This window comes from Cimex lectularius, unplaced genomic scaffold (genome assembly GCF_000648675.2).
Source record: "Cimex lectularius strain Harlan isolate CLEC.00 unplaced genomic scaffold, Clec_2.1 scaffold273, whole genome shotgun sequence".
Lineage (NCBI taxonomy): Eukaryota > Metazoa > Arthropoda > Insecta > Hemiptera > Cimicidae > Cimex > Cimex lectularius.
The window spans coordinates 481,472-495,849 of NW_019392859.1; the positions used below are offsets into that span (position 1 = coordinate 481,472).

Sequence of the window (14,378 nt, forward strand, 5' to 3'; positions counted from 1 at the left end):
ATCCTTTGATGTTTTCCGATTAAACACATTCACTCCGTTCTTAATTTAATCTAATGTTTTTCTTGGTTAATTTTTCGGATTTAATGATCAGTGGTAACGGCCAAAATGGTCGTATTTTTTATTCATTTTTTCCTCACTAGCCTGATCGATTACCATAATAATAATAATTCGATTCCCTTAGTCGCATTTTCCTTTTTAATCTGGTCAATCTCTAATTTGACAAAGAGACGCATATATATTTTAATTACGGATTTATTTTCACTGTAAGAAAGGATCATTTTCGCCGTGATGAATAAAACAATATATCTAAGGGGGCGGACATGAATAAAAATACCGTGGTCGCACTGTTTTTCCATGAGAAAGACTTCCCTATGGCTTAAGTAGTGTTTTATTATGTATGCTTTTGTTTCCTGAAAATAAGACAAAAATTCAATTTAGTGAATAGCAGTCTCAGTATGACTCATTTTTATTTATCATGTTTTAAATTTAATTGACTTTACCATTGGTTGCTAGGGGAACCTCGAGAGGGCCTACGACACCGCGAATCCTACAGAAATGTCATGAGCCCGGCATGAGAGCTAAACTTCTGGAGTTGCTTAGGACCTTCCTCAGCAACAGGAAGTTACGGATGGTAAAAGAGAAAGCAAAAAAAATGGGATCCCGCAAGGACGGCATTGAGCCTTGATGATTTTCTCGCTCTATGTTGACGATGCCGCTATCTACGTACGTCTTAGAAAAAGTTGGAACAAAAGTGCAGACGGCAATCGACAAAATGGTTGCTAATGCTGAAAGGATAGGTTTTTCCTTCTCCGCGGGAAATACGAGGTCATTCCACTTCTGTAGATTGAGGAGGGAACATGACTCCACTTAGTTGCGGACGGGAAACAAAGCCCATGTGTCCGTGGACCGCTCATTGTTCTTCGGCATGATTTTCGACAGAACAAGATTGACCCAAATATCATGAATATCGATGTCCAGTGCAAGCAGGTCATCAACCTTCTAAGATACCTAACGAACTTCAGCTGGCGAGCAGAAAGAGTGATGACACATTTTAAAGCGCTGCTATGCCAGAAATTAATCTATGATTGTATGGCCTACGGTTCGGCAAGAAAATCGCCCTTGAAAAAAGTTAGACACTTCACGGATTAAGATTAGTGACAAGCGCGTTTAGGACATGCCCGCTCGATAGCATCTGCGTTGAGGACTTCAAAAGAGAAGAAATATTGTACGACCAAACATGAGGTTCCCGCATACTCGGTCATCCTAAAAAGGACTCTGAGGATCTTTAACGTCCGCCACCTAGCCTATTCGGTGTTACTGCCGCAGCATTGGTTAGAGGCGGCTAAGCCCCGAAGGTCCAGGACAAACTCGCTCCCCGCTTGTCCTGGTGACCTGGTCTGCATTGAGCATCGGACCGTATGCCGCGCGCAAAGGGCGAAATATATCACCTCGGTCACCCGCGCACTCCCTAGTTAGAGAAGGCGACTCTATCTCCCGGAGTATTGGGGCTTCTCTAGCGTCGAAACTTCCGGATCCGGCCGCGATTTCGTTTAAAGTAGAATTTCTACCCCCCCCCCCTTAGAGGAGTACCGTCTACGGAAAAGCCTCCTATCGAGTATCGAGCTGTACGACCAAACAGCAAAGCCAGACCATTTCATACAGAAAATCGTTTCCGACCCTATCTCCAGCGAAAAGTACGCCTTCCTGAGGACCCGTGCAAGGCCGCTGACCATAAGAGAAAATATAGCGAGTAGACTTGGATCCAGATAGAAGCCGGAAAGCTACCTGAAACGACCCCCGATGAATATAGAGATGCTTGACCCGATTTTACAGACGGGTTCAAAACGGCAAAGGGCTTTGTGGTGTGCCGTGTACTCGGAGGGTCAAATTGAAAAATTGTCACTCCCTCCGGAAGCGTGTACACGGCAGAACTTAACGAAATATCCCTCGAATTGACCATGATAAAAGTAAAAACAACAACTCTTCTCTATTATGTACCGTCTCGCTCAGTGAGGTCCAGAAGCTCAAGAGAAGAGCCTCCGTGGCCCCTAATAAATAAGATAAAATAACAGTTAAAACGGGTCGACGCAGTTGGGATAAGGTCGTGCTGGCATGGATTCCCGGCCACATAGCACGAATTTATATCAAAGGACCCAAGGGCACTTTCATAAATAACATTAGTTACCATTTACTGTCTACCCAACAACCAACTTCAGCCATTAGCCAAAACTATTATGATTTTGTTTTAGTTTAATAAGGCATATCGAAAATAAAATAGTTAAAAATAATTAAATTATAATAAAAAAAAATTGGTAGGTACGAGTAAAATTTTATTTTCTAAAATGATTTCTCGCTTCCAGAAATTTGATTTTACAGATAAAGTGGCAAGGGATCCGGAATGGAAGAAAAAATGGTTATTTATTATTTTCGTTCAACGCTATTAACTCAATTCATAACACAAAATTAAAACATTAATCTACGTTTTTCACATTTTTTTACAATAAGGCACACTGATATATCCACATATTTTTCGTTGTTACTCACCTTCTCTCCCATCTCTCTGCTCCAAACCACTTTTTATTTGGAAGCCTGTCACAGCTGATGAATCTCCTAGGCGTGTGAATGGATGTGACAAATCTGCCTCGTCCGAATCTGTGAGTGAACTTGCCGTTTTAATAATAATAAAAAAAAGGCTATGCGTTTGTACCTTAACTTACTTTGGAATGAAATTATTACGATGAGACTTGTTTTTTTAACATAAAATAATAAAATTTACTTCGGGATGGATTTTCATCGTGGGCCTGCCCTTCCCAAACCAAAGGTAAATTGTAACGTTTTTTTCTTTTGAGGTTTTGTCGGCACAAAATAAGCAATGTTCTTTTCGTTTTAGAACCATTTCTGGGGTTTGGAGGCCTGGGTTTGTGTGTTTTGTAAAAACATATTACTAACTGATATTTCGCCATATTTATTATAAGTAGAACCCAGATTTACACGCAATAAAAATCCTCAAAAATGCTAAATAATATGCACTAATGATCCCTCAAATATACCATATAATTTGCATTTACACCCGCTCAGGTGTCCCGTTCGTTGTTCAATGTGTCACACCTGATCGAAGAGTGTCATGTCTTGACCCCCTATTCATTGCGAGTAGGCATAACCTCCAGCATAAACATATTTCTCGGACGGGCCGGTCGATTGTTGGATCTCCTGTTCCATTTCTTAAAGGAAATGGGGGTGTTTTCAGACATATAGAATTGTACATATTGTGTGTACTTGTGTGTGTATATATATATATATATATATATATATATATATATATGCGATACGAGATATATATATATATATATATATGCGTGTGTGTGTGTTACGTACGTAAATTTATATGAACATAGTATGTTTATGCATGTATATACATGGTGTTCGGCTACTCATGTTACAAACTTTCCCCGTAGATTCTACATTCAAAACGGAACCAAAAATTCCTAATTCACTACGGTCCGATTCTCAGCAGTTTCGGAGTTATTCCACTTTTTCTGATTTTTGAAGATTTCACGACCTTGCTTCAAATAAACAATGATAATTCCAAAACTAAAAGATTTTGGACAAATCCGTTGATACTATTGAAAACTTCGTTAAATTTCCAATAAGATGTAAGTAATAGTAAACATGTAAACGTTCGTAAAATATGCGTTTTAGTAGCGAGAACTTTGAAGAATATTTTTTCAAAGTTGAAAAACTTACTATGGTGATTCTAAAATACTGTAGCCGAAGGTCGTGGGTTCGAATCCCGCTCGTGACACTGACTTTTTTTATCTCAACTTAAAAACCTTAATTAATTAAATTGTATTAATTGGTCAAGCGGACCGCGAAAAATAGTGAATCTAAAATACTATTTACAAACCTAGAGACCAGAATACTTCAGAAAACATGAGTGAGGCAATAGTAAACACTACTGGATAAAACGATACCTTATAATTATGCAAAGGATAAATGACTGTGTCTTATTCCGCAGCAGGAAAAGGTTTAGTTATACCTTAAAAACCTGAGAACTCACTCTCTTTCTTTTTCCTTGTTCCCTTTCACATTTATATAAAATTTTTGAGAGGAATGTGGAATATGTGAGGCAGGGTTTCTTGAATACGGTTTGTAGAAGAATTTGGTTGGATTTGATATATTCAAAAAAAGCAAAGCACAAGATATTTAAAAAGTGACCTATTAAATAAACCTAAAATATTATTGCTAGAAGTACACAATTTTATACAGGGTGCTCGGCTACTCGTGTTACAAACTTTCCCCGTAGATTTTACATTCTCAATCTCAATACTTTGGGAGTTATTCTACTTTTTTAAATAAAAACCGACAACACCAAATCTAAAATGTTTTGGAAAAAATTCGTTGATACCATTGAAAACTACGTTCAATTTCCAATAAAATCTGTTAATTACTAAACTTGTAAACGTTCGTGAAATATGCGTTTTAGTGGCGAGAACTTTGAAGAATATTTTTTCAAAGTTGACAAACCTACTATGGTGATTTTAAAATACTATTTCCAAACCTAAATATCAGAATACTTCAGAAAACATGAGTGAGGCAATAGTAAAAAGTACTGGATAAAACGATACCTTATAATTATGCAAAGGATAATTGACTGTCTTATTCCGCAGCAGGAAAAGGTTTAGTTATACCTTCAAAACCTGAGAACTCACTCTCTTCCTTTTCCCTTGTTCCCTTTCACACTTATATAAAATTTTTGAGAGAAATGTGGAATATGTGAGGCAGGGTTTCTTGAAATTACGGTTTGTAGAAGAATTTGGTTGAATTTGATATATTCAAAAAAGCAAAGTACAAGATATGTAAAAAGTGACCTATTTTTAATTAGTTATAAAACGGTTATTTCATTTTTAGAATCTTTTCCCATAAAATTTGTTTTTCGTCCGGCCGAATTAGAATAAAATATTATTGCTAGAAGTACACATTTTTATACAGGGTGCTCGGCTACTCGTGTTAAAGACTTTCCCCGTAGATTCTACATTCAAAATGAAACCAAAAAGTCCTAATTCACTATGGTCCGAATCTCAACACTTTGGAAATTATTCTACTTTTTTAAATAAAAAACGACAACACCAAAACTAAAAGGTTTTGGAAAAAATTCGTTGATACCATTGAAAACTACGTTAAATTTCCAATAAAATCTGTTAAATACTAAACTTTTAAACGTTCGTGAAATAAGTTTTTTAGTAGCGGGAACTTAAAAAATTTTTTTTTTTCAAAGTTGAAAAGCTTACTGTGGTGATTCTGAACTACTATTTTCAAACCTAGAGTCCAGCAAATTTCAGAAAACGTACCCCTTTTAATATTCTTTTTAGTGGGGTAATTTCTTTTTTAATTACTTTTTTCAAAGAAGAAGAAATTGATGAAGGAAAAGAAAAAAACATGGTTGAAGGATTGGTAAGGTGAAAAAAAAAAAAAGCAACTTAAGGAAATTATTCTCCGGAATAAAAGAGTTTTAAGATTCAAAACATTTTTAGTTATCTATCGTATGTGATATCTTGTTAACACTGGCTACTTTTTCTAATGAAGAATGGGCTGATATACATTTTATGTACAAGTTTTGCAGGTTTAATGCAACAAAAGTACATTGCGGAAGGTGGAGAGCATCTACAATCAAAATTTAAAAAAACATTTAATAAATTCATTCAAAATTTTCTTAAGTTTTTTTTATTATTATTAATCTTTCCACCTTAGCAATCCTTCAACCACGGTTTTTTCTTTAATTTCATCAATTTCTTCGTCTTTGAAGAAGGAATTAAAAAAGCAATTGACCAATAAAAAAGATCGAGTACATGTTCTGAAATTTGCTGGTCTCTAGGTTTGAAAATAGTAGTCACCATAGCAAGTTTTTCAACTTAGAAATTTTTTATTCAAAGTTCTCGCTATTAACACGCTTATCTCACTAACGTTTACAAGTTTAGTATTGATCACATCTTATTGGAAATTTAACGTACTTTTCAATGGTCTCAACGGATTTGTACAAATCGTTCTAGTTTTGGTGTTATCATTGTTTATTTGAAGCAATGTCGTGAAATCTTAAAAAATGAGAAAAATTGAAATAACTCCGAAACTGTTGAGATTAGGACATAGTTAATCAGGACTTTTTGGTTCTGTTTTGAATGTAGAATCAACTGGCAAAGTTTGTAACACGAGTAGCCAAAGACCCTGTATGTCTAATATGTAATGAGAAAAAATGAAAGAAAGAAAAAGTATTTTTATTCATACATATACATGCCATCCTTTTTGTCCCTGTTATGGAAGGACCGGTATTCTCGAGAAGAAAGGTATTCTGCCGTCTTTTTTTATTCTCAAAGCCGACAAAGCTTATTACTTGGGTGTGTTCCTGGATGTGGGCCATGTATATGATTTGGCCTGGCACCCACATATCCTCTATAAACCTAAACTCTTCCTACCCTCCCCCTATTACCTTATCCTGGAATTAACTGTCCGTTAATGAGAGATAGATTCTGCGTCAGAGTGAGATAGATTAAACAAATACAAGCCGGTGTACCACAAGGAAACATTCTTGGTTCCAATCCTATACCATTTTCACGGGTGATTTCCCATCCATTCGAGAAAAAATGTACAGTGTAGCTAATATATTTTTCCTATAGTTTTTATTATTAACATCATAGAAAATACATACACAGAGGGATTTGATTTCAAGAATGTAATTGTTGGGAACGCTACAGCTTCTAAAAGTTGGAAGTTAGAGCTTGGTATCACTTTAGTTCAAACAACAACGCTAATATTATAAGTGGAGAAATGCGCTTAATATGCTTGTAATTATTGTGTTAGTAAGAGAAAGGAAAAGGAGACCCATTCATACAGACAAAACCATTTACCTCTGTTAAATTTCGACTTCTGCTCCTATTCTTTAATTTCTTATAATAATACTGTTCCTTCCTCGTTCATGACTCCCTAGAAAAATAAATTACCGAACTTGAAATTCAACGCACAAATAAAACGAAGTGGCCTCTTATAATTGAAAGGCCAATTTTCCTGTACCAATCAATTGCAGGGCGTCATTTAAATATAGACGGGGTCAATTCGAGAGCCGTTCTGAGTTCACGTTTTATTTTCTTTAACACCAAGACTAAAATGGCACCGAAGAGATTTTTTTTCAATCCGAGTATTTCGATATTAAAAGCATGTTCAAGAGTTAAAATATTTTTAAAAAATTCAGATTCTACAAGGATTTCCTTCTTCCTCCTCCGGAAAGAATTTTGGTGACATATGCATGGGCATATTTGGCCATAATTTTCCTGAAGTTGCAACATATAAACAGATCGTTTTGAAAATTTTTTACTTTTCATCGCGACGCACTATTTTGCGATGTAGACGTTTCTTCATTTTTGTTCATCTGTCGGTCTCAGTTCCGAGGAAACTAAAACATAACAGTTTTTTTTAATAGAAAACTTTGTAGTAGCACTATGTAAGGAATTGCAATTAAAAATTAATTTCGTATAAAATTTTCTTAACCTCTCATCCATCAAATTCGAAGACGATGCCGAAAATCTAAAATAAAATGGTTTTATTTTTGCGATGTTATATTCGAGAAAAAAATATCTTCTGAAAGTATCAATAAAAAATCTCACATTCACATAAACCACATATACTTTACATCACTAGGTACCAATTTTGAAAATTAGTCAGTTTGTCTTGTTCGAATTGAAACAAAACGAAATATGGCTCTCGAAATGACTCTTCAATATTTAATGACTTCATTGAGTGTATTGATACAGGAAATTTTGTATACAAATCGTTTTCCAAGCCAAAATCTAAGTAGCCAAAACTTCTGAGTTTTACAAACAGAATTTAGACAATTAACTTTTTTTACGTTTTAGGGCCGGCAAACTACGTTACTCATTGCTCTTTCTTAGCTTTGCATTTTTTTTCTTACCTTTCTCGCGTTTTAAACCTACTAATTTCTTTTGTTGTTTCTCCAGCCAAGTTATGATGTTTTATGTTATAACGGTAACCAACTCTATCTTGTCGTTATCCTATTGCATCTCTGTACCTCAGGGCCTCGTCCATTGTTGATAAAAAAACAAACACAGATACACAAAACCAAGATAAAAACATGATAGTCTTGTTAGAATTCACACTACCTCAAAATGCACGATAATCATTAGCGTAAATGGGGATATGCCACACCATTCACGCTAATAAATTACATTCACACATTAGACTTCGTTTATCCCAGAGTACTCTATATTCCTCGGAGTAATTGGGATTAGCGCTACTAACCATCCTCACCCCTGCCATTCACTCTAATAAATTACATACATACACACCCCAAATCCTTCATACTACCCTAGAGTACATACATACCTCGGGGTAATTTATTTATTAATATAGACAGGCAATAACCCTTTAAAACTTCTATTGCGAAAAGTACAGAACTACAGTAAGATAAAACATAAATTTAAGAATAAAATAATAAAACCCTAAGTAATTTGTAAAAGTAAGTCATTTAACCAATCCGCACATTTTTGCCTGTCACCGAAAAGCAGTGCTTGTAACAGGTGGCAGGAGTTATATCAGTGAAGAAAATTGCTAAAAATTAAATCAAAAGGGCTGAGAGAGTGTATAAGACCAAATAAATGAAAGGAAAATTAAAAATAATGAAGATATAACAAAAATAAAATAAAATGCAATAAATTCAAATAAAGATAAAATAGAAATTAAAGAATACCATAATTGCCATATGATGCCAAATATACCACAAATAAAGGTCAAATTATAAATTTAAACTTTGTACAGTAATAAATTTTTTGAAATCATAATAAAATTAATTTTATCATTATAAAGAAATCTAAAAACAACATTTAATGAAAAATTAAAGTATAAATTAGTAAAGTATAAAATATAAATTAGGAGGGAAAATTCAATAGGTGGGGTTGAGATGGGAAGTTGGTGTCCGAGTGGATCGAGGTCACGATATCTCAAGTGGTAGAGCAGCGGCTCGGGGCTTCGTATCTAGCCGAAGATCGTGGGTTCGAATCCCCCTCGTAGCACTGACTTTCTTATTCTCAACCAATACCTTACATAAAGATTAATTAATTGAAAGATGTTATTTGGTCAATCGGACCACGAAATCTAATGGTTATAAATATTTATTGTAAGAAATGATAGCAAAATTAATACATTATAAAATTTCTTGTTTTTCGATAGATTTTTATGTTCGAATTGTTCGACAACCTGCCAAATTATAAATATCAATGTTTTCTGTACACCCAATGTTTAATTGACGTAAAAATTATGCAAAAATATCCTATTTTTTCAAATTTATCAAATCTAGGTTCTTTTAAAAGAGTTTATTGTAAAATTACATTGCAAATATGTTCATAAATTAAACTCAATTATGTTTTTGAATTGAAATAATTGGGGAAATAAAAAGTTTACTTTTAAAAAGTGCATTTTTTACGTTTTACAGTTTTTTTTAAATTTCTATAATACTAACCAATGCCATCTGATAGTAAATAAATAAGCTTTAAAATCCTGTAATCCCGTGAATGTTTGAAAAATGCATGAGTATAGTGAACATATTTGATCCAATTTAAAAATGTTGTGTTCCCTTGAATCGTTAAACATATAGATAAATTAAATTAAATCATTCCTGTCGTTGGTATTGATGACTAGTGGTCAAGCCACTTGTACAACACGTTTGCTTATTATCCTCAATGATTATTCAGAAATCGTGAGATGCGGTCTGGTGTGACGTAGGTTTCAGAAAAACATTTCCTTTATCGTGCCAACTCTTTTCGATCTTTATTGAGGTCATCTTCAATGCCGAAGATCGTGGGTTCGAGTCCCGCTCGTGACACTGACTTTTTTTCTCAACTAAAAACCTTAATTAATTTAAATATATTAATTGGTCAAGCGAACCACGAAAACTAGTGAACTAGAAAATATGGGGGAACAGTTACAGTTAAATGAGTTAATACATGTATGGAAATTTAATAAAATAAAATATAATATAATATTATATATATATAAATTTGATTTTGAGTTTGAACTGATAAAGGAAGGTGATCTCGACTGTTATGAGAGCTGTCATTGAAAATGATTTGGCTTAACAATCGGGGACTATTAATTTTGCCATTGATAAGGCTATAGAGGAGAAGTGAATCAATTTGCTCCCTTCTAAGGTTTAATGGTAACAGGTTTAGGTTTAAACCAAATAATCATAAGAAATATCCGTTGAAGGGATTTTTAATTTAAAAACAGCCTTTGTTAAAAATTTTATTTGGTCTCTTTAAAGTTTGGAACAACGATACTCTTGCTCTGGTAATATGAAATAAACAATACTTTTGGTAGTGGCTGGCAAGACTTTTATTCTCGCAAATAAACATTCGTTCCAGTAAATAACACATAGTACATACTTGAAGGTAAAACGATTTATATACAATTAACAATATTTATGACTTATAAATGAACATATTGTTTTAAGATTACTTGATTAATTGCTGCAATATTTATATCATATTTTGAATTACATTGAAACCCTCAGAGTGGGGTTGACTCCACTTCATTGTCGCTAATAACTTACTTTTCTTTCGAGACGTCACATACCCCAAAGTACTCAATATTCTTTGGGGGCGTCAACACTCCTTCCTTTCATGATATTAAATTATATTCATTCTAATGAATTAACATAAACACAAATTAAGTACGCAAAAACCTCAATGTACACTTAAAAATCTCTATACCCTGAGGTACCGGATCAACGATCTGTGACTGCTGCCATATCCTAAGACTACACTCAGGTCTGACCATATGCCAAAATGTTGTCTATATGGCTTCTAGAATTGTATATGTGCCCGACCGTTATTCTATCCTTGCATAACGGCCACATATGAAGTCGCTTTCCGGTCAGAAGGTACTCTTGCGTTATTCTTGTATGGCCTACGCGTAGTCTTGTCAGTTTGGCATTTCCCTTTTTAAAAACCCGTTCTCCGTGGACCAGGTGCCAACATCTTTCCTACGATGCCACAGTTTGCAGGGTCATTTTTATTTTTCGGACCCAGTGGTTTTTCAATTCTTCTTTTACTACTTCTTTGTTTGAAATTAATATTTTTAAATCTGATGGTTATACAGGTTGGGAAACTATGTGGGGTCTTCTGGCGTCATACATTTTTTACTTCACTTTTCGAAATTTATTCAATTATACAAAAAATAAAATAACCGCCAGGGTTTTATTATTTATTAATTATAATTATAAGATAATCCATATTTGTTTAGTGGCCATAATTGACTATAATAATTATTCCAATTAAAAATTCAATTAAAAATAAAAATAATTAGATTTGATTAAAGATCTTTTTATTTGCCATTGCCATTTTATGCTTTTATTCCTATTTTATGTAGAGTAGAGAACATAAAAATGACCAAGTATAAGCAACGAACCTTTCATGGAAACATGTTTATTTATTTCACCATTCATTGTTTAAAATTAAAATTATTTCCCAGTGTACCAGGCTTCAAACTTTTTTTCATATTTATTTGTTTTTTAAAAAGGCCTAGAGTACAAAACCAAAAGTAATAAATAACAAAGGGGGCGTCGGTGGCCGCAACGGTTTCGGCGTTGACACGGCGCTCGTCACTGTAAGGTAAAGGTCCCGGGTTCGAATCCAGAAGCCCTGCATTCTAACCCGACATACTTACAAATGGGCTTTTTTTCAAAAACACAGGCACCCCGAGGATTGATATAACCTCTGGTGTTGCGAACTTTCGTTAAATAAATAAATAACAAACAGGAAACTAAAAATTCAAATTGAGTCTACAAGGTTATTTTACAAAGGGGTTATCAGCTATATGAATTCAAATACCTTAAAAGAGACGGATTATTAGTTACAACCGATTGTAAACAAGAGATGTATTTACGTAAGTATTCGTTGGCACAAAGCCGAGAGGTTTGGTCAACAAGCGGACAAAACAGGATGGGCTTGAAACCCGAAATAAAACTAAAAAAAATTAATACGTTAAATTAATTTAAAACTTACATCCGCATGTGACATAATTACGAATCGTGTCGTTGCAAGCGTGCACCACAGATTGACAAAATGCCGGGTGGAAGGGGGGCTTAAACCTTTGACAGATTCTAGCTTAACCGCTGGAAATTTGCATTGCTAATTGCAATCCAAATCCACGCCCTGGGGCCACTTTGTACTTTCTGGGATTAAAACAAAATAAAACATGAACCTAGTACGAATCTCTAAACGACCCTGTCTATATTTAAATTACACCCGTACTTCGACTGATAAGGGCGAATCTCTATGCTTTTTCTTTTCGAAAGGAAATTTTGGAGCGGTAAACGTGGAAATAATTTATTAATAACTGGCTCAGTTCTATTTTATGATGACTTTTTCACACTCCAAGAGAGAATTAAAACGAGATTTTTGCAAAGGGAAACACGAATGCTAACTCGTGTACATTATTTTGGTTATAGGACAAATTATTATGTTAATTTCTTTAATGACAATCCTCAATGATTTTGATAAACTTTTTATTTAATTATTCAGTCCTACAACCGAAATGGACCGTGCAGACAAGCACAAACAAAAGCCGTTTATTTGATCGAATGGAAATATATTGAAACCAAATAAAATCCTCTGAGTTGAATTGAAACGGCTTCAGAGCAGTATTTTAACAAATAATGTATAACAAATCGCCAACAATTTTCAGTTTAACTGTTCGAACTAGGCGAAAAAAATAAACATTATTTCTCTCTTAAAAATTCTCGGTTCAAGACTCGTCCTGTACATAAAATATATTGAGGTAGGAAGTAAGCCAGTATAATTTTAATTACTTTCCAACTTTAGCTAGGTTTTTGGTGAATTTTTAGTTCTTTGTTTAAAAAACTACGCAGACCGCTTTTGAAGTTTGTTCAAAAAATTAAGGTTTTTAGTTGAGATAAAAAGTTTTTACGAGCGGGATTCGAACCCACGATCTTCGGCTAGATACGCCGCTGCTGTACCACTTGAGTTATTGTGACTTCGATCTTCTCGGACACCATCTCAGCCGACCTTTTGAATTTTCCCTCCTTTTTGCTATTTTTCAAAAAAAAAAAAAAATCAAAAGCTGGGGTTGAGATGGGAAGTTAGTGTCCGAGCGGATCGAGGTCCACGATAGCTCAAGTGGTAGAGTTGCGGCGTATCTAGTCGAAGATCGTGGGTTCGAATCCCGCTCGTGACACTGACTTTTTATCTCAACTAAAAACCTTAATTAATTGAAAGATATTAATTGGTCAAGCGGACCTTGAAAACTAGTGAATTTGTTCAAGAAGTTGAAAGCCGGTCGTAGTCAACGACGAGGCCCGGGTTTCGTCTGGCGGTTCTCCTCGACTTCAAGCAAGCCCCAGATTCGGAATTTTAAATTTCTTTCCTTCAAAAATCTTTTTTTCCAGGCCCAGCGAGAGGACGTGCAGGGACGTGGACTTGATCTGCGGCCGGCTAAGGAGGATCGACTCTCTAGCGAGGATACCGCAGTCCTTGCTTAACAACCTAGCTCACCTCGCCTTCTACGAAGACCTGGAAAAAGGAGTTACGCGTAAGTACCGTTACAATAACACTTTAGAGTAGTAAACAAAGATGTAATAATGAATTTGCTATATGTGATGAAAAGTGCGTAATGACAAATCACAAAAAATTAAGTACTAAAGAAAAATAGAATAACATAAAAAATCATATGATTATGAATAATGTAAAATAAAGGTCATTCTTCCAACGCGGTAAATTTGTTTGAGTAATTATTCAGAAATCGTGAGATGCGGTCTGGTGTGATGTAGGTTTCAGAAAAACATTTTCTTTATCGTGCCAACGTTTCGATCTTTATTGAGATCATCTTCAGGGCTCAAAGTGTTTGTCTTCTGTGTAATTGTGCCATTCTTGCGTGTCGTGTTGAGAGTGAGAGTTTGTTTGAGTGTTAGAAACTAGTAGAATGTATATTATACATTTGCTGCAGTTGACTATTACTGACGAAGCAATGTGCGTCCACTATTTACTCTAAAGCCCGATTTTGGACAGTTTGGACTTTTTTAGTTGGAGAATCTGTCGCTGAGGACTTCATTACAAACAATACAGTTTTATTAATGCCAAAGAGGCCATACATTAGCGTTCAGGTTGAACGTTGTTGGTTAGCATTGACTGCAGGTATTTTATTCCCTCTCTGGACAGCATCTGACTGGTCACGCCGAGCTTTTTGTCTAGTCATTCCAAGGTATCTTGCCATGTCTTAGTTTCAATGATTTTCCCTTGTAGCTGGAGCGGTGCACAGTGGGCCATGATATTTCAGGAAATAGACAATATCAAAATGTGTAT

The 14,378-nt window shown here is 34.9% G+C and overlaps 1 protein-coding gene across 1 annotated transcript in view; it reads left to right on the plus strand.

Moving 5' to 3' along the window:
- LOC112127602 (rap guanine nucleotide exchange factor 4-like) overlaps window positions 1-14,378 on the plus strand; it is a gene marked incomplete at its 3' end in the record, with an annotated part of 115,026 nt that overhangs the window by 46,923 nt on the left and 53,725 nt on the right. The window contains exon 2 of the mRNA XM_024228778.1: window positions 13,466-13,608. Within this exon, the coding sequence (XP_024084546.1) occupies window positions 13,466-13,608 (143 nt within the window). The remainder of the gene's footprint in view (window positions 1-13,465; window positions 13,609-14,378) is intronic.